The following is a 26954-nucleotide window of genomic DNA, read 5'->3' as shown; positions in this document are numbered from 1 at the left end:
ACCCAGGATTTCCCAGAGCCCTGTCATAGCTGAAACTTCTAGCTCCGTTCAGAATGCGCAGGGACACTGGTCTGGACGAATTCTGCTTTTCTTTCCCTCAGTGCGTGCAAGTGGGCACGTGTGGACCTAGCACAGCGACAGTCGCGCCAACTTCTGCTCTCCTGTCGCCTGTGCACGACTTCCCGGGCTGGGTGTGAGTTCAGGGCCGCTCCCCGGGGACCGGATGGTTCCTTCAGTCTGCAAAAGGACAGGACCCAGCGGCGCTGAGGGTCTGGGGAGCGATCGCATCAAGCCCACCACTCGCAGGCGGAGGTTTCCCTGCGCTGGGTCGCAGCACTCGGGCCCCACCTCCGCCTCCGGCCTCCCAGGGGCGGGACCCCGCGCCGCCCCGAGCCGCCTCCCATTGGCCGGCGCGCACGCCCGTCCGCGAGCGCGGCTTCGAAAGTTTCATTGAAGGTGGAGAAGTGCGCGCCCGCCCGGAGCCAGGGCTGCGCCGCCAGGGCGAGGCTGTACCGCGCGGGGCGGGGGCGCGCTGGCCGCCGGGCGGCGTTCGTTTTTCATTTTATTCCCTTAAGTCGAGGCCGAGGAGGAGCGAGTGGAGCCTGCCCCCTCGCGCGCCCCGCCGCCGACCGGTCAGGGAGCCCGGAGCAGTCGGGAATGGTTACGCGAGTCCGGCCGCCCGCGCCCCGCTGTCTCCGGCCCCAAGCCCGGGGGCGCAGAGGCTGAACCGAAGACCGCTGAGGGAGCCACCGCGGGGCCGCTCGGGGCCAGGGCCGCTCCGGGAGCTCAGGCCGAACGAGGGCCGCGCCGTCACCTCTCTTCTGAGAAGACTCCACGGAGAAGGCTCCTCGCTGCCCGCGAGCGACATCCCGGGAGCCGCCGAAAGGAGAGCACGCCCTCCTCTCCCCTCTTCTCGCCGCGCCGCCTCGCGGGACCCTCGAAGTGCCCGGTTGCCGGCTCTGGCCTCCGGCACCCGCTGCAGAAACCTCCGGCACCGGATCGGGGAGTCCACATTGGATGGGCCGGCCGTGAGGGGTCGGGCGCCCGACGAGGGGGCTTCCTAGGGCTTGGTGAGCGGCAGCTGGGAGAGCGGAGAGGCGCGGCCGGGAAAGCGGAGAGCGCGCCCTCGGGGCGCACGGCGCCGCGGCCCTAGCCGAGGCGATGCCCGGGCGGCTGCGAGCCGCCGGCCACGGGAGGCCCTAGGCGGGCATGGGCTTGGCACCCCAGTCCTAGAGACCCTCTGCTCGGACTCGCAGGACCGACGCGATGGCCTCAGAAGTGGTGTGCGGGCTCGTCTTCAGGCTGCTGCTCCCCATCTGCCTGGCAGTAGGTTAGTGTTTCCCGCTCTCCGAGGGTCCAGGGGAGGGGAGGGGGTGTCTGGGTAGGGGACGGGCTTCAGAGCAAACCCGGATCTGGTGCCCTCGAGTGCCCGAGGCCCGAGTTCTGGGAGTCAGCTCCGCGGTCTGGGAGCCCAAGCCTGGCACTTTCAATTCCCGCTCTGGGGCGCACGAACGGGGTCTGCATGATGAGGGTCTTAACCGTCCAGCTGCACAGTCCGGGCGGCCGGCTCGGCCAGTGCTGGAGACGGAGCTGAGTTTAGTAACACACGGAAATTTTTGTGGAGTGCTGACTCGTGCACAATGGATGCGAATCCGCCTGGAAGGTAGTTGTAGACCCCTTCCCAGGTTTGTACGAGAGCACCCTCCCCCTGTCCCTGGACGCAGAACACTCGGCGCATCCAGACGGTTCCTAGGCCACCTCTGCCCCATCCCGTGTTCCAGCCCCTGGGAGGAAGAAGGGAAGGACTCGGGTCGCACAGGGAATCGGTGCCCTGAAGTTGCTGGCTTTTACTAACACAAAAGCCCCTACAATAGACGTGCTGGACGCGGAGGCTGCGGACACGGAGGCCCAGCTCCGCTCCCGCGCGGTCCAGACGGATCTCTAGCTGTGCTGGGACTCCGAGGTTTAAGCGAGGCCGGAGGGAGCCTCCCGGATTCCCAGGCAAGGATCTCACTGTTTTTACGCTGCCGGTAGGGCGTGAGAAGCCACCAGCCTTCAGGTCTAAAGACACGGGGCGCGGGCTTGGAGTGAGAGGGGCCCAGTTTCTCCTCTAGTATAGGTGTCACACTGAACCCCACAAAGGTGACTGGGCGCCTAGCCCTCACCTGTTCCCACCGGAGCTAGAAAGGAGGACACGTCTTAGCAAGTAGCAATTGCGTTTGCAAGGAGAGCCAGACCCATGCGGAAAAAGCCATCTTTGTCCATTTTGCCAGAGGTGGAGGATCAAGGTCACACCTGTGCTAAGTGGGGACGTAATCGGAAGGGGGCTTGGGAGGGTTTCCTGAGGGCTGACCCCAGCTCCTGGGGGGATTATGTGGCCGAGTATTAACACACAAGAAACCTGCGCGGAAAACCTAGAAGACTCGCGGAGAGGCGAGAGGCCTCGTCCCTGGACAGGAGGAGGGGCCAGCGCGGAGGCGGCCGCGGCCTCTTTGCCAGGGCAGGACCCTTCTGCGGGCATCTTTGTCCTTGAGCATCGCTCTGCCCCGGAGGAGCGCAGCTCCCACGAAGCGCCTGTGGGCGTCTGTCCCCGCCAGTTTGCTTGAATTTGGGAAGAAGAGAGCCTTTGGGAAATCGATCAGGGACACTGTGAGGCTGCTTCGCTGGTCGCGTCCTGTCCAGGGACCGCGTGTCTCTGCAGGGCCTGACACCGCGCCCGGCTTAAGCGGGGGCTTTCGGTGTTTGGCCGATTCGTGGTAGTCAGTGAGGTGGGGAGTGGCTCTGCCCCAGCCTGGGCCGTCTCTCCAGCCCCACCTCCCTGCCCCCCCCACCCCCAGGCTCGGAGGGGTGGCAGCTCCCAGGGACTGCCAGTGGTTACCTGCGACGCAAATCTAGCAGAGCGACAGGACAGCAGCGATTATCCACTGATGGCTGGCGAACTCGCGCTGAACTTGGCAGCTGCAGAGCCCGCCGGCTTCCCTGGAGGTCCGCGGCCTCTGGGGTGGGGTCGCGTATTCCAACTCATCTTGGGGGTCTACACAGCAAAACCCTTCTACAGGACGGTTAGCTTTGCGCCCTCGAGGGCCGGGCACCGCGCACTTCCCAGCTTTGGAGCCCGAGGCTCGAGACGAGAGCCACAGGCTCCCCGGGGCACCTGGAGGAGCGGGGACAACGATCGTGCGAGTGGGATCCCACCATCGTCCGGGGCCTTTTCGTCCCTCTCTTGGCCTCCTCCCAGCGCCCCTGAGCCCCGCGATGCGGTCACCGCCGGCGGCGCACTGGGGCCCAGCCAGGCTCGATAGGGGCGGGGACTCGCACGTGCGCCCCGCGGGTCCCCGACCTTCCCGGCGGGAGAGCGGCATCTCGGAGCCGAGGACTCCCGGGCCGCCTGCGCGCGGTCCAGCATCCTGGCTCCAGCCTCGCCGCCTTCCCTTTCCAGCCCAATCCTCAGGACTCCCACAGCCTTCTGAGTGCAGGGAGGGAAACCCGGTGTGTGTGTGTGTGTGTGTGTGTGTGTGTGTGTGTGTGTGTGTGTGTGGTGTGTGTGTGGTGTGTGTGTGGTGTGTGTGTGTGTGTGTGTGTGTGTGGTGTGTGTGTGTGTGTGTGGTGTGTGTGTGTGGTGTGTGTGTGTGTGGTGTGTGTGTGTGGTGTGTGTGGTGTGTGTGTGTGTGTGTGGTTGGGCACCTGGGGCGTGCGAGTGTGACTGTGTGTGGGGGCGGGCTGCTTGCGCTTGGTGGGGCCTTAGGTTATCTCTTGTTGCTCCCCCTCCCCCAAGGAGGAAGGGGAAGAACTGCCCACCACTGACCCCTCACCGCTTAGTGAGGAAAGACAACCCACTTCCGACGGCTGGTGAGCGCCTTCTAGTCTTTGTACTTGTACTGCAGGACGCCAGGCTGCTGGGTGGGTGTTGCCTGATGTAGGCATTCTATTCTCTTCTACAGGAAGTGAATGTTTTCAAGGTTATTGGAGGGTTTTCAGGCTCCCCGGCTCCCAGGGTGCTACTAAATCAAATATTCAGATTTCCCTAATATCCTGGACATGGAGAGTGCAGTGATCCGCTTGCCATTAGAATCGATTTTTATGTTTTAGTCGTCTATTTTTGTAACTGGCGAAGGCAGTCTTCAAAGCCAAGCCTTTGCAGAAGCTCAGGCCTTTTGTCTTTTATCCACCCCTCCACCATCCATGTTGAAATGTTTCTGCAGATGGATGCTAACCTCTTCCCTAAGGATGGATGCCAAACATTAACTGCCATTGTGCTTAATCTGATGTTTAAGAGTTCTTTCTTTTCCCATAAAAGAAATTTACAGAGAAATGATAAGTGAAATCAGTCCTCTTTCAAGGCAGCGTTAGGTGGCTGTTGAGTGTTTAAAGCAGAACAAAACCATAACATAGCATAATGTAATATAATACAGTATGATGTAATATGTTGTTTAGCATCCAAAGTAGACATCCAGTGACAGGTTTTCCTACATCAATACTAAATGAACATTTTGAAGATCTCCAAAACTGTCTGTGACTGCTTGAGTAGCCACCCTGATTATTTTTCCTCAAACTCTACACGAAGGAGAACCTAGATAAACCCTTCCATGATATTATGCAATCTTTAATAATTATAATAATATCTCGTCACCGTTAAGCAAATATTTTTATGTTTATTATCTTTTAGCCTAACTCTACCATCCCACTCAACTCTAATTCTATGGTTGAGTCCATTCCAGGGCTGGGAGCTGGTTGGCATGCTGCTGACCACTCGTTCCTTCTTGCCTGCTGTTGCCTGGAGTCTCCTCATGTCATTCCTGGAAGAGCTGACTTAACGTTATTTTGAGGGGAGAGGGGAGCCTGGCTTGGACAGAACGGATTGGCCCAGGAGGGGCAGAGCCACAGGGCACCATGAACTTACGATGCCCCTAAAGAAGTGACCAGAGCCACATGGGAGACTGTTAGTTACGAAAAGAATCAGTCAACCAGTTAGTGCTCTGCAGGCAAGTCTCACTTGGATAATCTCACAGATTCAGCGAGAATATCCAAAATTCCCTTTAGAGATAGTTGGCTTAAAATGAGCAAAGCCATGGAGTCACTTTTGGAATATGCATGCATGTGGCCGTATCTGAATGTAATTTCCTCTCTATTGCGTAATATGTTTCCCTTGCAGCATGTGTCATTTTGCAGCCACATTTATACATACTCCAAGAATTACCAGTGAAGCCTGAGCAAGGTCTCATGCCTCCCCCTTGCCTCTGCTGTCGCTCTTAGACGGAGGAGGAGGTCTCAGCTGATGAAGGGAGCTTTGGCAGTTTGAAATCACTTTCTTTTTCTATCACATCTTCTGAAGCTTAGACAGGTAGATACTATTTATTACTTTCAGCAAGGATAAGAGTGCCAGTGAAAAGGATCAGGAATGTATAGCTTAAACCTAAAATAAAATATTTCATAAACATTGGCAGGCAAGAAGATTTTGTTAGCCGGGCAGTGAAAGCTGGAGCCATGTGTCCACCCCATAGATTGTCACTGGTCTGTCCCTCTACAGGGACACGTGTTCCTTGCTCATCATCAGAGATAACTTTGGGGAAGAGGGTTTGGTGACGCCACAATTCCATTCAGATCGCGCCTCTGATCACAGAGCTGGTTCACCCTGTTTGGTTTTTGTCTTCTTTCTGCACATTGAAGATGTTAACACTTCCTTCCTTGGTTAGTTGTGAGAGAGTGTGCCCTGCACATCTTGGGTAACGCCTGACAGCTGCAGGTGCTCCTAGAGGGAGGGATCCTGGCTGCCTTTGTGTGGAGAGTGGCAGGAAGGCGTGAGGGAGGTCCAGGCAGAAGTTAACAGACTAGCAGGTGGCAACATGAGTCATAGGAGCCTGGGATAGGAGCCTCATAGGAGCTGTGTAGATAGGGTTTGTATGAAAACAGTTTGGTACCGAAATCTAGAGCCAGATTATTCCATTGAAAGTTGGTTTGTGTGTGGCAGGAGGATTTCAGATAATCAGGACTTTTCTGCCAGTTTGTTTAATAGTCTGTATATCTGCATCACATTCTGATTAAATAATACAGTCTCCCTAGAACTGTACCGACAGTGTTTACTTTTGTCTTCCTGATGCTACACCACCATTTTAATAGCCTTCAATGTGATCTTATTTTTTTCCTTTATTTGTGTTTACATGGCCATTTCCCTTTTAGATCCTGTGCTACTACAAGTTAGTTGTTTATGAAGTTGCATAGTAACAGCATGTATATCACATTATAATTCTTCCATAAATGTCCAGGAGAATTTAGAATAGTGTAAGTGTAGCCAGATATTTAATGAGTGCTTGATTGAAGAAACATATGATGATACGATGTATAGAATGTAAAACTAACTTTTGTAAGATTTGCAGATATAAACAGTTGTTTTGAGGATGAGGAATCAGGTCAACAAAATAAAGCAAATATCTGATTGAATGGAGGCTAGACACAAGGTTGAATTGGAAAACACTTAAAAAATATTTGGCTATAAGAGATAAACCTAGAGGAAGCTTGTCATTTTCACCAGCCCCTCACGTGGCCTTTTAGACCCACTCAGACACGGCAGGATCAAGAAAATGAGAAGACCACATGCTAAGTGTCTGTGTAAAGAGCGCATCAGACATACAGTTTTAGCAATTTCATAATTTTTGAACTGTCCAATAATTATCTAATGGGAATTTAGGAATGATAACATACAGATTTGCATTTTCCTATTTATTGGTAGATTAAAACAACTCAGTATACTAACTAGCAAGTTTAAAATGTTTTTCCAAACTCCTGCAGAATATGCAGATTTTTATTTGCCTTCTTTCATCGTGTGGGATGGTGCTAGTTCCTGATTCATAAGCTATTGTTGAATTCTTCTTTTCGGCTTTGCTGGTGATCATACTTTTGCATTAAACTAGGATACTATTGGACTTCCCTGGTAGCTCAGATGGCAAAGAATCTGCCTGCAATGCAAGAGACCCTGGTTCGATTCCTGGGTTGTGAAGATCCCCTGGAGAAAGGATAGGCTACCCACTCCAGTATTCTTGGGCTTTCCTGGTGGCTCAGAGGGTAAAAAAATCCACTTGCAGTGTGGGAGACCTGGGTTCGATCCTTGGGTTGGGAAGATCCCCTGGAGGAGGGCATGTCAACCCTCTCCAGTATTCTTGCCTGGAGAATCCCATGGACAGAGGAGCCTGGCAGGCTACAATCCATGAGGTCACAAAGAGTTGAACACGACTGAGAGCCTACATACTGTGCAACAGGATAAGGGGATATTTCAACTTTTTTCTAAATGAGTTTCAAGTTTTCCACACTTTCCATTAAAAAGAACAAACATGTGTATCCGTGTGGTTAGTCCTGGCTTTCTGTGGCGATTTCACCAGTCATGGGGGGCTGAGGATGGTGGTGGAGGTTTTGCTGAGCCTCCTCCACTCTCACAGGGAGTTATTCACTCTGTGACCAAACTCAGAGGATTCTCCCTCTTTGAACTGCCCCTTCCTTACCCTTAGACTTGACTCCATCATTGCCAGGCCTCCCGTCCCTGCCCTGCAGACACCTCCTGTGCGCTCAGCGCAAGCTTTCCTCCACTGCTGACCCTGTGCATTTCTGATGAGACACTGGGTACCACTGCCCAAAACTGAAGTGCTGTCCAGATCACACATCGCGTCCACAGATGTCCACCTACGTTTGTCTTTGCCCTTTCACCCTAGCTTCCAGAAGCATTGCCTGCGTTCACACCCTATGTGTCCTGCAGTGCCAGGGGGCCTCAAGTCTCTGTCTTGGCCTCTTGGGCTCTGTCCATCCTTCCTGTGTGCTGAGCCACGTGCCTTCCACTGTTGGAAGCCTCCTGCCCCCTCCCCCAATCTACTCTGTGGTCCAGAGACCTTGAGCTTTCCTCCTGTCCATCACAGCCCAATCTCAGCACAGCAAGTCAGCCAAAGCCCTGTGGCCATGCCCATCTCCCCACCAGGCGTGGCCTTGGCCCAGCAGGTGCGCAGGAAGCCAGGAGATGCTTTCTTTAGGTGACAGATGGCCCTTTCAGTCCATTCTAAGCAAAGACACGTCCCTTTGTCAATGTAGGTTAGCAGGGTATTGAGGCTAAGATGAATGAACTTTCTTCCCCGCACACAACTGTCAGGATGCAGTGTGCATGCTCTCTGTGCTCCGGGGTGGGGGGTGGGGGTGGTCCAGGGCAGCGGTCAGTGCTCTGCTCTCCTGCAGGAGTTGCATCCATTCCCGAGGTTCAAGTTACTGGTCTCATGTCCACGTCTAGCTGGAGGATGGAAGGAGGACGCACACCCTTCCAGGACACAGCCTGGAGGTCACGTGACCTACTCCTGTTCACGTCTCAGTAGCCTGACCTTGATAACATCATTCACCTCTGACTGCTCGGGAGCCTGAGGAGTGTCATCTTTGTTTGGGCTTGTGCGAGCTCAGCTGAGAATCAGGGAAGGGGCTTCTGCCACAGGGGTGAGAGGGAGAGACAGGGGTATGTGTCCAGATGTCTGTCTCTGCCTCCTGTGGGAATGGTGGCTTAGGTGCCTGCAGCCCTGCGGATCTGTCTACGCAGAACTCTGCCCTCAGCTTCTAGGCTGGAGTTCCAGCAGCTCCCACATGTGAGGGGCAGACTGTGACCCAGAGGAGGCGCTCTAACCTCCAAAGGGGCGGCTGAGTTCCCCGGTTTCAGACAAGAGCCTGAGGAACCTGTGTGGGAGGGTCTGGGGGTGTGGGGGTAACGAGGGGGAAACACAGAGCTGGCTCTGGCCCAGCTGTTGGTCGTGGAGCCTCTGAGTGGCGGTTCTGGATTCTGGAAAACTCAGGGAGCTGGTCCCTGCAGAGACGCCCACCTCGAGGAGGGGCCCCTGTGCTTCTGCTCACTTCCCACCACGTTTGTGTGAGCCAAAAGTTCCTTCATTTAAAGGGTAGATATTTGTGGAAAAATAAGACAACAGTTTCTCATCCTTGTATTTATGTGATTTGTTCAATCAGCTTCTTACCCTCCTGTCACCCACTCAGGGGGGTGGGATAGGCATCTCGGGTGAATGGGACAATGTAGGGTATGAATGCTGGGTGAGATGTCATGGCTATTTTTAGGGGACCAGAATGCCCCTGGGCATTTTGGGGTTTACCAAGAAGAGCTCTGGTGCCAAAAGACACACATCTTCACAGGGCTAGCTCCTTACATAGGAAAGAACACAGAAGTTCTTTCTCTTCCTCCTTCTCTTATTTGTAGTGTATGATTTCTGATGTCTAAGGGGAAATGCCCGGGTTCTAATAAAGTCTGAATGTTTTAGATACCAATCTTGGCCTGTCATACTAGCTGTGTGACATTGATTCAAATGCTTAACCTCTCTGTTCTTCAGTGATTTCCCTTGTAAACCAAGTTGTTAGTCATAGTACCTAGCTCAGAGCGTTGCTGACAGTACTCGTGAAGCTCTTGGTGCAGTGCAGTGCCTAGCCTGTGGTAAATACCTAGTAAAACATGGGTCTCCTTGTCAGGTATAGGCTCAGAATTTAGGCATTATTATTGTCTGAGGGGAGTCTGAGGACCAGGTCCTTAAATTGCAGTTGCAATCAACTTCCAAGGAAGCTACAGAAGAAGGCCTGATTGAAGGAATGTCTGGGTGCCCCTCAAGTTGGATAGGCTGGGGGGGCCTCTGGGCCATTGCTTGTTTTTGCCTTGGAAACAAGGGGACATCTGCTCACCTTTAGTCATTCTTCCTAGACAGGCTGAGCCATCTCCTTTGTGTTCCCCTGCCACTTGGCTTCATATAATCACAGACTTATGTATTGAGTTACATGATCTCTCTCTTCCCTTCCAAGTGTCTGCAAGTTCTGGTACCCTGTGTGATCCTTCATGCCATCCCCAGCACTAAACCTACTGCCTAACACACAGTAGGTAGTAAATAGGAATTTGTAGGTTTTTGAACTGCAAAGATGTGTCCCAACATTGCCCTTCAGCTGCCCAGCCAGGGCTATGACCCACAGTGAACACGGAAGAAATATTGCCAATTGATTGATGAATGAATTCATGGGCTAAATTTTTTCCCTTGAATATCTCAGAAGTCTGAAAAAAAAGTTTAGTCTAGCATCTTACAGCTCTGGGTTTTTGCATCTTTGAATGTAAAATTCATGATGGTCTGATTTGAATGCTCTGCAACTTGCCTAAATATAAATTTCCTCAGTAGGACAATTAATACCTTTTACTTGCTTTGCAGTGAATAGAGAAAGAAAAACCCACTTGAGATGGTAGAGCTTGGCCGGAGCATCATCCTTGAAGTGCATATTATTTTTTAAGATGTTTTTAGCTCTCCTGGAAGCACACAAATTGATCTATTTTCCGTTGTGGTTAAATCCCCCAAGTCAGCAGTTTTGGCCACAGGTGCAGGAGAGGAGGAAGGATAGAGGACCTTAGCAAGCTGAGAAGTTGGAAGCAGAGTGCCCTGGGAACAGGTTATAGATCCGAGCTAACCCAAGTCCTGTCTCCTCCTGCTGCCCCAGAACAGTGCCCACCTGTGGGCAGGTGCCGCTCCGGCATCTCGGTGGGAGCACACTGCTGTGCTTGGGGATCTGCACAGCACATGTTTTGGGAAGTGCCCTGGTCTGAAGGTCTAAACACCAAGTCTCCATCCTGTTCATAATGAGCTGTGGGCCTTTGCCAAGTCATGGAAACACTCTTCCTCAGTTGCATTCTCTAGAAACAAGGTGTTCCAGGCTAAGGAATATTTTCCTGATTCTCCAGTAATATTTCTACACACACCTTCTTTCAATATGAGAAAGGATGACTGTGACTCTGTGGATTGCACCATGCCAGGCTCTCTCATCCTGCACTGTCACCACACTTTGCTCAAACTCCTGTCCATTGAGTCAGTGATGCTATCTAACCATCTCATCCTCTGTCGCTCCCTTCTCCTTTTGCCTTCAATCTTTCCCAGCATCAGGGTCTTTTCCAGTGAGTCAGCTCTTCAAATCAAGTGACCAAGTTATTGGAGCTTGAGCTTCAACATCAGTCCTTCCAATGAATACTCAGGGTTGATTTCCTTTAGAATTGACTGGTTTGATCTTCTTTCAGTCCAAGGCACTCTCAAGAGTCATCTAACAGCAATTCCAGATAAGAATATGGATTAAACCTGGCCTCCAAACTTCCATTTTGATTACCAAAACCACTATGACTTTATGAAGTATCAACTTGTTAGTAATTTCAGGTCATGGTTGATTTTTCATTGCTTTCACATTCATACAGTTGTTTATTTGCTGTTAGGAACTCAGAGATGAATAGTTTTATATCTTTTAAGCTAAGGAAAGGAAAGCTGTTTTAACACAATCACCTGCTCCATTTACTGCCCGGAGTGATCTGGAGCTGGCAGGACAGGGGGCAGCCTCAGTGTGTCTGTGACGGAGAGCTAGGTCCAGTGATACTCTGGTTGAAATGCTGCACTGATGTTGAGAACCACACTCTTATCCTCTGCTCATTCTGCACTTCTGCTACCTTCATATTTCATCGTTAATATAACCCACAGAGGCCAAATGAGCTTTTAGCAGAGAAAGTTGCAAACATAGGTCTTTAAAACATAAGGAGGCAAAGACAGTTATCAGTTGATTATTTTTAAATTAAGCCACAATAGGTTGATTTTCTTTTTTAAAACTTTTTTAAATTTTGTATTGGGGTATAGCTGATCAACAGTGCTGTGATGGTCTCAGGTGAATGGCAAAGGGACTCAGCCATACATACGCATGTATCCATTCTCCCTCAGATTCCCCTCCCATCCAGGCTGCCACGTAATACTTTTTTAGATAGACTTTTAGAAGCTGATCAAAGAATATACACATTTTATTCTATTTGCTGTACATTGCTGAATTACTTTTGAAGAGGGGTTTGTCAGTTGTGAGCCATAGTAACCTGGCATCTTTCATGCCTCTCATTCCACTTCTTGATGGTATTTTTTTTCTTTTCACATTATTTCTTTTACGAAACTTTCTACCATTGTTTGGCCTTTGAACAAGTTCCGAACGTTGGGTGCAATTGATCGACTCTTACTATTTTTTCTGATGTTCTAATGCTGTTTGGAAGAGTTTGTTCCCATCTGAGGCCAGTTGGAGATGAATGATGCTACCACATCTTGGGGTTCTCACTCCAGGCACCTCCATTGTGCAGTGAAATGAAAAGGGAACAAGTGTGGAAGAGGACAAGCCTTGGACAGTGCCTGCCCCCAGAACCCCTAGAGGGTGGTTGAGAGTAGTTAAGATTGTGCTCTGGGGACCAGAGTGCTTGGGGTCACCTGTGGCTGGATGATGTGGGTAAGCCTTGCCTCAAGTGTGCCCATTTGCAGTGATCACACTGCCCGGAGAAATAATTCACACAAGTAGAATGAGCAGAGGATGGGCTTACAGTGGTAAAAGGAAACGTCAGCTGGGTGAAATGTGTCAACAAGTTTATGGGGATTGAAGGAAATATAAAAATTGCTACATGTATGCTGACAATGTAAACTTTCAGCCATGCAGCTAGGAAATAAAAGAACGCTTAGTGCTCTGAGTCAAAGGAGGCGAAGCTGAGAAGCTGCTCTCTGAAGGCCTTTGAATGCAGGCTCTGTATCCCTTGGCGGTGGAGTATGGGGTTGAGTACGGCTCGCCTGGTGGAATTCAGCCTCTTGGAAGCAGAGGCACTGACTTCATATCCCTCTTGGACCTGGTGATGCTCTTCCTCGTGAAGACCAACGCCTGAAGAAGAAGCCCATTGATCCCACAAGCTCTTCCCACCCAACCTTTTTGAAACATTAGTTGGATCTTTCAAGTAGATGCCACATTTGGATCCCATAGACCAATAAATATTCAAAGGCTAATGTTCTGTCTCAACTAGAAAGACTTGATTCTTAGACTTTGGAAACAGTTTTAGGACCTAGCGATGTAGGTGATGAGTGAAATGTTGGGAAAGCATTGTAAACAAAACTTGTATTGTTGGAGGATTCCCAAGGACTCAAATGTGTGCTCACCGGTCAGTCAGACAAATGCTGTGTGTTGCCTTCACAGATTATGCTGTGAGCCCTGTAGACTGAAGGAATGTGTTATGGTCCCTTAGATGGTAATGCCAGCTTTTTCCGTAAGTGCTCAATACAATCATGACTCATCTAACTTCAGCCAGGCTGAGCCTTTAGGTCCCCTTAGCTGATCAGCATCTGTCTCCTCTTGAATTCTGAAGGTTTTCCCATCTGAAGATCTCCTTAGGATTTGACCAGATCTCCTTCTACTTTAAGTATTGTGTTCTGCTTCCACACAGAAAATAATTTCTGACTCAGTACCACAGAGTTGGAAAAGAAGTCTTCAAGTTTTATCCATTCACACGCAAGGAACAAATTAACCAAGTGTTATGGAAGTGTGTTTTCACGCCTTCTGGAAGCCACCTTCTGGAAGTTTTTCTATACAGCTTCCTCCAGTGTCTCTGGGGCTCGGAAGAACTTGGCCCTCATGGGAGCCCTCATACTCCTAGAAGTTTCTAGAATCACATACCACCAAACAGGACATGGCCTGATATTGAAGGCATCATCATACTCTGGACATTAGTCATTTTTCACTTTCATAATTCTTTTAAAATCTGTTATAATAAATGTTGGAAAATGGCAATGATTACAGACAGTGACTGTATTTTTATAGGGTACTTTCTTAGCTTATTATGTTTATTTTTCAGTTCTGTAGACTTTCTTCCTTAGAGCAGTTCTAGATCTACAGCAGAGTTGAGCGAGATTTCCCACGTTTTCCTATTCCCCCATGAGCAGCCTCTGGCTCTGAAGAGTATGATGTTGCCGTTGCTGGGTCTACATTGACACATCATTAGGTCCATTTTAAGAAACTGGAAAATAACATATTAATTGTTAGAATGACTGTCTATTGGTTTTCTAGATAAATTATGCATATTTCACCCAAGGGAGCTCATTTAATCAAGTCTTTATAAAATAGTTGAGAAAATATATCTCCTGAGACCACATAAATTTAGATAGACTTACCCTCTCCAACTATAAAAGTTCAGCATAAAGATGTCTTTTCATTGGGCAGAGTGTTTTTAGGTCTAAAATATGACTTGGCTTTCAGCTTGATGGAGGAGAATCTGAAGAGCTGGGGTTGCCATGATGCAAGAGGTTCAGTTTATTTTCCCAGTTTTGTAAGCAAAAGGTTTGAGTTGTCCGTCACTTACCAGGATTCAATAAAACTCGTCTTAGTTAATTTGAAACAATGTTCTGATATATTTTTGTGCCATGTATTTAGAAGGATTAAGTTTTCTGAAATACATTTTAACCATGTGTTAAATATTTCCAGTTCTTCTATGAAAATTCATTTTAATAGTTTTAGAATAAAGTCATTTTACTCCCAATTTAACTTAGTTTTTTCAATATCAGTAGGCCATTTAGTCATTTCATTTTTTTCTCTTGGAATTTATGAAGAATAATTAAGTGCTTTAATCAGAAACTGAGCTTTCATTCAACACATGAAGTCATAACTTGATAGCATTTCATATTGTGTGGGTGGGTAACTGCAGATTTACTAAAATGCCTTTTTCTTTCCAGAGTGTTGCTATAGCATGTTTTTCCAATTACAGATGGCTTCAGCAGCACAACATATTTCTGTCTTGATGTGTGTTTTTTTTTCTCAACAGCCTCCCCTTTGCATAATGCTTTATGTACATTGGACCTTGCAGCATCTTCTTTTTGATTTCTAGCCTTTCTTGTTTCTAATGTTGCAAATGTGCATATAGAGGCTCCTTTGCATCCTTTTGGGAGGAAGGCAAGGTGCATCTAAACAAACAATAAAAAGACAAGATCGGGTAAGCTGGGGAGCTCTGTACCTGAAGGTCAAGGGAGGAGCCCTGGGACTGGAGGAATCAGAGATGGAAACTTGCTTCCCTTGGCGTCTGGACAGGGTTCAGGGTGAAAAGGAAAGCAAGCCCAGGGACCTTCATCCTGGAGTTGACCCTGTGGTTACTTCTTGGAAAGACCCTCTGGGGTTTGTTTTCTGCCTGTTCCTTCTGAATGAAACCAATTCCTTGGCCCTGAGGACTGAAATCATGATTCAGTCCCTAGTGGTCCACAGGCTGGCAACAGAATGAGACAGAGGTGCCCAGAGCAGAGCAGGGGCTGGGGAGATGCTTCTGAAGGGATGGGCTGGAGACAGCCTGATCTGAAGCTGTCCCCTCTTTGAGGATCTGTGGCTGTGAGCTGCGCAGAGAGAGAAGAGGTCATTTAGGAACAGGTGGCATTCTGAGGGATGCTGAACCATGTTTCCGTGTTTCTCACAAGGGCTTCTGGCCTTGGACTTAAGTGTCTGTGGCTTGAGTGATCCCTCATAAGATCGCGTGTTCTCTGGTAGCTTTAGGAGGATCCTTGGCACATGACTCTGGGTAACTGTAGTAACACAACTAGGGTTGCCTATGAACTTGGAAAGTAGATTGAGAGGAGGTTTGAGGACCTCGAGTGCAGGTGGAGGGGTTTAGACTTTGTGTGGGTGGGGAGCATCATGTTAGTGATAGAATCTGCTTCAACCCAGACATCTTCAGGTGGTATTTTAAAGCTGTGATGCAACCAGACATGTGTGATGACTGCTTCCACGCTTTTGGAAGAAGCTTATCAAAAGACCCTAATGCTGGGAAGGATTGGAGGCAGGAGGAGAAGGGGACGACGGAGGATGAGATGGTTGGATGGCATCACTGACTCGATGGACATGGGTTTGGGTAAACTCCGGGAGTTGGTGATGGACAGGGAGGCCTGGCATGCTGCAATTCATGGGGTCTCAAAGAGTCAGACACGACTGAGCGACTGAACTGAACTATCAACCTGGATGGTGTCTGGTTACTCAGCACATCTCTGACATGAACGTAGCCGACTCCACAGTACCTGCACAAGATTGTCAAGGACTTGGCTTTGCTGGAGTTGTTGAACCACACAAATACTTCACAAGAGCCCCGGGAGTGGTGTGATACATACTGAAAGAGGACGAGGCTGAGAAATTCTGTCTGAGGGCCTAGCGGTAGGGAACAGCAAGGATGGCAGGACAGCACCCAGACACCTCCTGTGTTCTGTCCACCTTGGGCCTCGGGAGGGAGTGGGTGGCGGGGAGGACCTGCCCCACCACAGACTGCACCTAAGGAGCTAACCTGTTGGCTAATATTTGAGTAGTTTCCTTAGTGAAATACAAAACCCAGTTTGGATTTCAGCAAGGAGAGACTTTATCCCAAGGACCATGGGAGAAGGATGGATGCTCTGGCTGCAAGACCCGCCAGCATCTCAGAGGTTGGGAAGAAAGGGCTTCACTTTCATGGGGTGGGGGGAGGGGTAAACAGTAACGAGGGTGCAGGGCTTAACAGGACAGCCCAGTGGCTTTCCCTGAGGGCAGTCTGCTCTCTGCAGCCCCGTAGGGAGGACTGTCCCACTCCCAGTGTCAGGTCCTGGGCCCCATGGGGGGCAGTGTCTGACTACAGTTTGGTTAAGTCGTGTCAGTGGGTATTTCATCTTGATCGGTCACTGGGGACAATCAGTTCACCTTCCCACAAAGAACGGGAAGGTGGAGCATGCTTGTGAAGGTAAACAAGGGGACCCTGAATCTCACTGGGTGACAGCGGAGAAGGCTTTTGTGACCTGGGCTTTTTCTGGAAGAGGAAATGGGGAGACTTTCTTCTTTCTTTTATTTTGATGATATTGCTATTTTAATAACATTAGTTTTGACATCTATTTGTACATGTATTTAAATGTGACTTTTATCCCTGGCGCCGTAGCAGTTGGTTATTAAACCGTCCTTCCAGGAAGTGAGCAAAGATGTTAATAGCAGACATCCTACCACCAGAGGTTATTTTATGCATTGTTGGGAAAAATAACTAAGTATTTAAATTTTTCATTGCACACCTGTGGATTGGTTTAGATTGAATAGTTCAAATGAAGCAAATACAGGGAGGTTTCCTGTATACAGATATTCTGCCATGATAGGTATACCATATGTATTGTGAAAGGATGAAATTTTGATGGCATGTGCGACCTCGATCTGTTTCTGACACCCTGAATCCAGAGGGTGAGCAGGGCTCAGTGCTCTCTGGGGGGTCGGGTGGGGGCCTTCCTTCATGAAGGCTGTGGTCCGGAAGCACAGGCTCAGGTGAAGCTCATTGCCACCCAAAGTGTGTTTCCAGGGTGCCGTGAATTAGCTCCATCAGCAACTTTTGGTGCCTGCATTCTGCCAGGCGCTGGGTCAGGAGCCAAAATGAATAAACACAGCATGGCCTTGATGTCCAAGTCTGAACCTGATGATCAGAATGGCTCTGTGCAAACCCCAGGGAGACTCAGAGAAACAGGGGACCCACAGGCTATGCTGGGGAGGACCCAAGCCTCATGACGTTTGAGCCCTTCCTGTCCCCTGTCCTCTGTGGTTCCCTGTCTGTGCACTGGCTGCAGAGGGAGAGCTGGGGAGGCTGAGCAGTCAGAGGATGGCCTGCGGGTAAACACAGTGCCATGTGAGTTTTGGCCTAAAGCAGCATTTTTCAGAGATGCGTAGGCAGGATGATCAAAAGGCATTTTAGAAGTGTATTCATGGCTGACTTTTCATCCTTGTGCTGAAAAATGAGGCCTGAACTTTTCACATAACCCGGCTCTTGCTGCTTTTGAGAAGGGCCCCATGGGTCTGTGGTGTGGGACCACGTGTGGTCCATTAGGCCCCGAGTCTCGGCTGGAGGGAGGATCAGTCTAAATGCGTTGCTCCTTGTTGTCCAGCATAATTTTGGTCATATCTTATAAGACGGTTTTTATGCAGTTAAGGGGCTTTACAGTCAAACCTCAGGAAGCACTGGCCTTCAGTGAACCATCCCCCAGCTCGGGCAGGCTGCCTTCTGAGTTCTGTGGGATCCTGCGGGGGAGACCTGAGCCCTGTGCAGATGGTCATGTCCATTTTGTTCAAACCTCACCCCTAGGGCTTCCTCGGCTTCTCAGAAGCTGAGGAGACAGATAAACCGGGCTGGAGAGATTTGCCAAGTGGTGGCTGAAGTGTGAGAGTGTGTGACCATGAAGTTTCTAAGAGCTGGAACGAACCGCTAAGTCGAACTTTGTTATCTGTCCCTGGAAGCATTTTACAAATGGGGCATTGTCTTATCAGTTTAAAGAGCTTGGTGTCTGTCTGGTCCACTGGCTCGAGGAGGAACTCTGATCTCCGGCTTCCTTCTCCCCAGACACTGACTCTCCATCAGGGGATATGAGTCTATTTTGATTTGTAGTGTGTTGGCTCAGGGCTTTATTTTTTGGTTGCAAGTTCTGGAAACAAAACAAAATCTTGATTAAAGACAGTGGGTGATTTATTGACACTTCCTCAATCATGGCAAGCCCTGGGGTCCAAATGTCATGTCTTTTTCTGTTCCCTGACCCCACTCTCGACTGTACGGGTGTCATTCTTAGTCAGGCTGTTTTTCCAAATGCTGGCAAGTGGCATTTCTGTGCTAATAGACTTCAGACTCATGGTTCCCATGAAAGGAATATCTCTGGGGGCTTGGCAGGTCAGGAGCTGTCTGGGGAAGGAGAGAGAGCCTGCCATGGGGAAGACAGTGAGCATTGTCTCCAGACTTCTGAAGGCTCCATAACCAAGATACCACGGATGTTGCTTTTGGAGACACGAACATGAGAAAGAGTTAGGAGCAGGTGGTTGGAAGAGGGCCAAAGAATTTTGGTTCAGTAAAAGGAGGAACTTTACCGTTTAAACTTCTTCCGAGATGAAATGTTACCTCGGATGATCCAAAGTTCCCTCTTCCTAGGGGAGTCTGGTGTGTGGAAGGGGTTCAGGAAGAGGTGGAAAGTGAAGCTGGGGGTTAGGGTCTCAGATCCATGGCAATAGATAAGTTACTAAACTTCATGTATACTTATCTAGTGCTTTGAAAAGCTGAAAGAACTTGTATGATGCATGCCAGGTATCCTGAAGTCTGTTTCCTGTGATTTTGGCAGCTTATACTCACCAATGAGCTTGTCTGCCTATATTCTAGAATTTTCTTTCTGAGGGTCCTCCAAGACAGATCCTGAGAGCCTCCTCTCACAGAAGGAAAGGTGACAGCATGGGGGACCCAACATTTTCTGTGACAGAGTGATTGAATTCATAGCAGTTCTGTGACTCCAAGTCACAAATCCAGCATGCATGTTTGGTTTACTTAGGCTTTTCTTTTCAACAAAACAATCAAATGATTGTGGACTTAGGGCGTTGGGTGTATTCAATTAAAAACCTCATTCTTTTTGAATAATTATGGAAACTCTCCTCCTAGTCCAAACCTTTAATCTTCTCTGCTGAGCAGGATGCAATTTCCTGTTCAGATCAGTGAGGAAAAATGGTCCAGGTACTGGGGCTTCAATTTCCCATGTTATCTATGTCTAGGAGAAGACTCTTGAGCGTCCCTTGGACAGCAAGGAGATCAAACCAGTCAATCCTAAAAGGAAATCAGCTGTGAATATTCATTGGAAGGACTGATGCTAAAGTTGAAGCTCCAATGCTTTGGCCACCTGATGTGAAGAGCCGACTTATTGGGAAAGACTCTGATGCTGGGAAAGATTGAGGGCAGGAGGAGAAGGGGGTGACAGAGGATGAGATGGTTGGATAGCATCATTGACTGGATGGATATGAGTTTGAGCAAACTGTGGGACTTAGTGGAGGACAAAGGAAACTGGCATGCTGCAGTCCATGGGGTCTCAAAGAGTCGGACGCGACTTAGTGACTGAACAACACCAACAATTAAAAGTTTTATATTGATCCACTTAGAAGTGCTCTTAATTTTCTTAATATAAAATGATAATTAAAGGATTTTTTATGATGAAAAATTTCACAAAGCTATATAAAGGCCAAAGATCTCTGGGGAGAAAACATTTATAATGTATATAATGAACAAAGGTTTGCTCTCCATGGTTTGTTAGAGGATGTGATAATTTGGCTGCAATAAAAGAGAGAGAGCCTCCAAGAAAAATAGAAAATATTTATCAATAACTTACAAAAAAGAAGTGCAAGTTACCAATAAGCATACAAAAATAAAGTCAAACCCATTCATGATAAAAATGTAATGAAAATGATAAGAAGATCCCACACCTCCCCTGTTGAAACATAAATGGCAAAGACAACAGACAAATTTGGAAGTGTTGAGAGTGCATTTAACAAGGAATTCCTAGATGGAGCATGTGCTTTCCCTTTTTTTTTCTTGAGGAAAGTATGGTATTAACTGGGTTGTCCTGGTGGCTCAAACAGTAAAAAATATGCCTGCAATGCAGGAGACCTGGGTTCAAACCCTGGGTAGGGAAGATCCCCTGGAGGAGGTATGGCAACCCACTCCAGTATTCTTGCCTGGGAAATCCCATGGGCAGAAGAGCCTGGCTGGCTACAGTCCATAGCGTTGTAAAGAGTGTTAGCATGCAGCACACATGTGGTATTAACTATTGAAATTCAAAATATGCCCACTTTATCTTCTAAAAAGATGACCTGCAGAAATCCTAGCAAGATAACTAGATGTGTGTGTAAGATTGTTGAATGCGGTGGGGGGTGGTGGTGTCATAGTAACTATGGCAACAACACAGTCATTCATTTTCATGTAAATATGTTAAGTCTGTTCTTACAGTGTGACCACCTCTGTTTACCATTCAGAAAGATGATTGTGTTATTAGATGTTTGGGAATCCTGTTTCCTGGCAGATGAATATTCCTAGGTCAGAAGACGTCTGTGCTTTGCCCTTGTTTAAATTTCTGTATGTCTTCAGGTACCTGGGGATTAAAACAAGGGACTGAGCTGGCTTGCTGGCTTAGGACAAGTCTATTCTTCTGGCCCTTCATCTTCAGACTTGGGGGAGTGTCGGGTCAAAGCTTCATTGCCTGATGTTCTTTCATTCCACTCAAAAACAAGAAAGGCTTTTCAGTGTTGGGTTTGGAAGGATTGACATTTCTCCCTCACGGCATATGAGTTTAATTTATGGTCTCCTATTCCAACTCACTACAAATAAACTGAGGGCCTTACTGAACAGCTGGGCCAGAGTATTATTTTTGGAAGTCGTGGGGAAGTCAGTGCAGGAAAAGGAGGCCAGTTCATCCTATCTCGCTCTGATCTGCAGCGAGGGGATTTCAGGGCTGTTTGGACCAAATCTTCCAAACTGGTTGATGTCCTAACTTGGGATCCAGGAATCCTGTGAGCAGGAGTTCACATCGAGGTTATTAGCTTTTATTAACCACAAGGCAGGATATGCCCATTTCTTTCCCACTGCCATTTGATTCTCACTTGGTATGAATGAAATAATTTTCACCAGCATTTTATGAGTTTGTTATGTTTTCCATATTGTTCAGAAATATATTAGACCACATATTGAGTTAATTTTAGAAATGGCAGGGGAAGCTGGGGTGTGGGATAGTCAGGAGGGGCCGAGTGATCTGACCTGGGTTCTAGTTTCTAATTTAGCTCCGATCTGGGGCAAGTGTCTTGGCCCCACTGGGTATCAATTTCCTCACTTTTAAAATGAAAACCATGTAGTTCAAACACCAGTGATTCCAGAGCACAGAGCCAGGGCATTCTCTCTGTAAGTAGCTTGGATCTCCCATTTGGCAAGGAAGGGGAATATTACTTCTTTCTCGTTGGGCCCCAGGAGAAAGGGAAGGAGGCCAGTGTCTAGACTGCTGGGGCTCAGTAGGTTCATCCTTTCACTGTGAGCCACACGTGGAAGTGGACTGTGGCTCTTCCTCTGCAAGTCTCCGCTGTGTAGCCATTTCAATGTGACCACAGAGAGATGCTCCATCAGAGGGGACAAACATGCCCCCGGCATGAACTGGAAGTCTTCTTCGTGGAAGGCTGAGCAAGAATGGTGGGTGAGGACCACAGAATCCTAGTCTCTACCCCTGAACGTGCACCAGTTCACTGATGGGCCTCGGATCCCTGTCTGGTGGGTGATTCTCAGGTTCCTAGGAAGAGCTGACGGGGCTCCTGAGATGGCTCCCTGTCAAGCCAGCCCTGTGGTGCTTCATGTGACGTTTTATTAAGTGCTTCTAAATTTGCAGACGAATGTTTACAAAGGAGAGATGCATTTATGAGAACTGGACAATGATTCCAGGCAGTATTTACAGATATTCTATAATTTATAGAGAATGATTGGTCCTCATCTAGCTCCTATTTCTCTTTCCTGTTTAAAATTTGTCCTGAAAAATTGAGAAGGAATGTCTTCATTTTATTAAAAGCAAAAATACAGCTGGAGTTTGGGAGGAACATTGGGGTGCCCATGGACGGTGGGTGGTGGCATCTGTTTTCAGACGGTGATGGGCAGGGCTTCTGGGAAGTCACCTGTGGAAGTCACCTGATTTTGGAGTGCTGCTGGGATGGTACTGTCACCTCCTGGCTCCTGCCACTGTATGAGGCTCTTGCATTTTGCCACTAGGTCTTTAAGAGAAGGAAGTTGCTTTGCTCACTGAGTGAGTGAAAATCACTCAGTCGTGTCCGATTCTTTTGCGACCCCATGGACTGTAGCCCACCAGGCTCCTCTATTCATGGGATTTTCCAGGCAAGAATACTGGAGTAGTTTGCCATGTCCTTCTCCAGGGGATCTTCACAACCCAGGGATCGAACACACATCTTCCTCATTGCAGGCAGATTCTTTACCATCTGAGCCACCAGGGATGCCCCTTACTCACTGAGGCTGCTGAAAATAGTGGAAAGTCATCAATTTGGAATCACAGAATTCACTAGACTTATACTGCTGTACATGCAACATTCTGTCACTTGATACCCATTTATTGAGTATTTGTGGTGCACTGGGTTCTGTGCCAGGGGCTAAGTGTATGGGTTTGACCAAAAAAAGATGTATTATTTACCTTCAGGATACTTACAGTCAGAGAAGTGTTTTATTTAGCCCACTATAGTGCTGAAGATGTAAACCTTTTAAAGTTTCGTTTAAGGTAGTTTAAGATGTGGAGGGGAGAGATTTGATATGAAAGAGGAAGTCATCTTGGGGGCATCTGCCCAGCATTTGAAAAGGGAGAATATTGTGCAAGAATATCTGGTGCCCTGATACCTGGCTTCCCTGATAGCTCAGTTAGTAAAGAGTCCACCTGCAATGCAGGATACCCTGGTTTGATCCCTGGGTTGGGAAAATCCCCTGGAGAAGGGAATAGCTACCCACTGCAGTATTCTGGCCTGGAGAATTCCATGGACTGTATAGTCCATGAGGTTGCAAAGAGTTGGACATGACTGAGCTAATTTCACATCTGGTGCCTTGGGCTTCCCTAGTGGCTCAGACAGTAAGGAATCTACCTGCAATGTTGGAGACCCAGGTTTGATTCCTGGGTGGGATCCTTGGGAAGATCCCCTAGAGAAGGGAATGGCAACCCACTCCAGTATTCTTGCCTGGAGAATTCCATGGACAGCGGAGCCTGGTGCGCTGCTGTCTATGAGGTCGCTAAGAGTTGGACAGGACTGAGTGACTAACACACTATACACTAGCTGGTGCCCCAGATTTATTTGACTGTCATCTGATAACATCAGAACCAGCCTACTGTCATCTTGATAAGCTTAAGTGGAGTCTCAAAAAGATTAAAAAAATAATTAAACCATGATCATTTATTGTTTGCTCCTTAAATTGTGTCCATGAAGGTGAAGTGATTTTTACACCTGTTTTAGGATCTTCCTCTTCTATCAGCTGTCAGTCACAAAGCCTGTTGACTGGGAACCAACCTTGTGGGTGTTGGGCCATTGCCCCAAATGGTCCCCGCCTCTCCATTCATGTTATTCAGGAGCTGGCAAGTCACCTTCTAGACCAGGGAGAAAGACAGTTTCCTCCAGGCTACTTTTCCCCCGTGTATCAAGGGGAAGCAAAGCTGCTGAAGTTAGAATGTTTCCAGAAATCATCTCTGATTTGAAAATCTGGACACGAAGGGCCCTGACACCAAATACTGTCACTGTTCAAGGCTCTAAGGCTTGTCAACCTTAGAGTCTGTGAGAATGCTGGGGTTTTAAAGAACACCATGGACACGTATGAAATCAATTTTTCTGAGAACAGGTTTCGACAGCGAAAGGCAAGAGAAAACGTGAGACCTGCTCCTTCCGCAGAGGATGGGTGTGTGGGTCCAAGGCTGGGAATGGCAGGTGGGGGGCCCAGGCCCCGTCATTTTCTTAGTTCTGACCCTAATGACACAGGCTCCGTTACTGATGGGCCCCGACTGAACTCATCTTTGACTCTGTTTCCTGGTTTTACAAAACCCTTTTTGTTCATATTTCTTCAAGATTCAGAGTTGAATCCAGATTGCCCTGTCCAGTGAAGTTGATTCTTGGTTATGGAAAGAAATATGTCTTGGTTTTTTTCATGAGAATTAAAAACAACTTTAATAACTTATTTTCCTGTCTACAAAAATAACCCATGTCCATTCCAGAAAATATAAAAAGAGACTGAAATCTGTAAATACAGAATACAAATCAATTGTAATTGCATTCCTGAGCGATGACTATCCCTACTCTCTTTATGTTTCCTTACCCTAGCTCTTATCACTTCATGTGACATCTCAGAAAATCAAAGCAGATGCTTAGGCGTGGTTTGTAATTTGCTATACTTATTTAACAATCTCTTGGTAAAAATTTGTCATCAGCATGACTTCAAGTGGATGAACAGTATTCCACAATATGGACTTTAAAGCATATTTAAAACGATTTCTTACTGTTATTTCCAATTCTCTGCTTTTGTTGCTAGAGTACTTGAGACGATGTGTTTTTAATGTCCTCTGTGACTCTCCATCTCCAATATCTTCCTGTAACCTCCTTCTGAAAGCTGACTTTCAGCTGCGGGTCTGAGTGAAACTGACCCCGTGTCTAGCAGTACACATACTACCCACTCCAGAGAGTCCTGTATTGGACACCTGGCTGTGTTTCACTAAAGTGCATGCAAACCCACTGATCTCGCCCTAACTGCACTGTGACCGGACAGGCCAGCTTCAGGGGCTTTTACAGTGGAAGAAGGGCATCTGTGAGTCTGAGGAATGACTCTGACCAGGGAACTTTGTGCTCTTGAGCTGTGGCTGCCAGGAGATTTCCAACAACAACTGATTTATTAACAAGAGCAGACCCTTTTGTCGTGCTTACGATGGGCCAGCCCCTTCTGGGCATGCTCCCATCTCAGTTAACCTCCCTGTTACCCCGAAATAGGCACCCATCTCCTCTCTATGCTGTCGGTGGGACCACATAGCCAGAAAAGGTCTCTTCAGATGAGTTGTTAGATCATCTTGCCTTGGAATAAATACATTTTCAATATAACACCCCCTATTAATGCCAGGGCTCAAAGTCTGCCATTCTAGTAATTTGTCTCTGCTGCACCTACACATTTATTAGGGGATGTTTCTTGTTTTATTTTAAGCAGATACTAGAGGGGTAACATTTCATGTGTACTAACACAGGGATCCCTGAAGCTGTATGCTTGTGGCTTTCTTTTTTATAAATTAATTTTTACTGGTGGAGTAGATTGGCTTTACAATGTTGGGTTAGTTTCTGCTGTACAGCAAAGTGAATCAGCTATATATGTATGGGCATATCCCCTCTTTTTTTGAATTTCCTTGCCATTCAGGTCACCACAGAGCACTGAGTTGAGTTCACTGAGCTGTACAGTAGGTTCTCACTGATTACCTATTTTATACATAGTATCAGTAGTGAACTGGAGAAGGAAATGGCAACCCACTCCAGTATTCTTGCCTGGGAAAGCCTATGGACAGAGAAGCCTGCCGGACTACAGTCCATGGGGTCGCAAGAGTCAGACAGGACTTAGGGACTAAACCACCATCAATAGTGTATATGTGTCAATCCCAAGTTCCCAATTCATCCCACCCTTAATGCCCATAGGTTTGTTCTCTACATCTGTGTCTCCATCTTTGCTTTGTGAAGCAAATATATCTATACCATTTTTTTTGTGGCTTTCTTAACAAATGGATCTTCCTGTGCAAACATGTGGGCCTGTTTGAGAGACGACTGTGCCTCATGCAGCCTCTCAGAGAAAGCAGGACGTGTGGTTGGGAAAGTCTGATTGGAAAGATAAAATGCTTGTGCATCTATTTTTGCTTGTATTTATACTTGAAGCTTATTGGGCAGTTTGCCCGGAAGTAATTGACTTCCCTTGCCCTTGCCCTCTCCCCGACTACCCCACCCCTTCAGGTCTAGAATAGGTTTCCACAGCATTTCATCAGTGCAGTTAGTGGATACTGTGAAGCCCTTAGACTGTTTGGGATCGGTGTGTCCTGCATGGAGGGGGCCTCACACTCACTTCCATTTTTTTTTAAGCTTAAAGCCAAATATAAATACTTAGTTTTCATTTTGATTTTAAGGGGCTGTTTGTGTTTCTCCCTCCCTCTCCTTTGTCTCTTGGCCATTTAGTCTGTAGGCTTGACTTGGCAGCCAGCTTATCAGAGGTCAGAGGGGACTGCTATTGTCTGTTCCAGGAAAAGGGCCCCGAGACAGAGGTTCCGAGATGGGGAATCAATAGGAGGATGAGTCCTGGCTGCTGAGCTGAGCTGGGGCACAGATCAGCAGTGTCTGGGCATCGAGGCCACCTTCCTGCTCTACCTCTCCCATGGGCCATCCTTAGCTCTGCCCTCGCTGGTCTGCATGGACTGCATTAGGGTGCTTTTCTGCCCTTGTTCTCCTGGGTTGGGTGGCCATGGAGAGGTGCTGGCAAGAGATGGGAAGTGTGGGTGGGACAGAAGTTGGCTGCAGGTTTCTGTCTCCTGTTGATCACCCCCTGCTGCTCTGCTGTCCTTTGTACCTGTTTTGAACCCAAACTGTAGCCCTGAATATAGTCCTTCATCACCCGATTTGACTGTGCCTCCTGTGTTCTATTGGGACCTTGGTTGACAAAGTCTTTATTGGTGGCTGAGAGATGGCACCTGTGATGAGGAAGACGACTGCTAAATGGATTATGCTTGGGCTCAAAGAACTAGGAAAGTAGACATCTAAGGGCTCTCTGTGAACATTCTTTG

General features: G+C 48.0%; 1 protein-coding gene across 3 annotated transcripts in view; it reads left to right on the top strand.

The window, feature by feature from the left end:
* The first annotated feature begins 449 nt into the window (after positions 1-449).
* The window catches only part of PIEZO2 (piezo type mechanosensitive ion channel component 2), a 245990-nt gene continuing 219485 nt past the window's right edge, over positions 450-26954 (top strand). For all 3 annotated transcript variants that reach the window (XM_081561679.1, XM_081561678.1, XM_081561677.1), the window contains exon 1: positions 450-1330. In XM_081561679.1, coding sequence (XP_081417805.1) covers positions 1267-1330 — 64 coding nt within the window. In that variant the 5' untranslated portion in view covers positions 450-1266. The remainder of the gene's footprint in view (positions 1331-26954) is intronic.

This window comes from Giraffa tippelskirchi, chromosome 14 (genome assembly GCF_054371585.1).
Source record: "Giraffa tippelskirchi isolate mGirTip1 chromosome 14, T2T-mGirTip1v1.2.pri, whole genome shotgun sequence".
NCBI lineage: Eukaryota > Metazoa > Chordata > Mammalia > Artiodactyla > Giraffidae > Giraffa > Giraffa tippelskirchi.
This window is presented reverse-complemented; position numbering and strand designations above follow the sequence as displayed.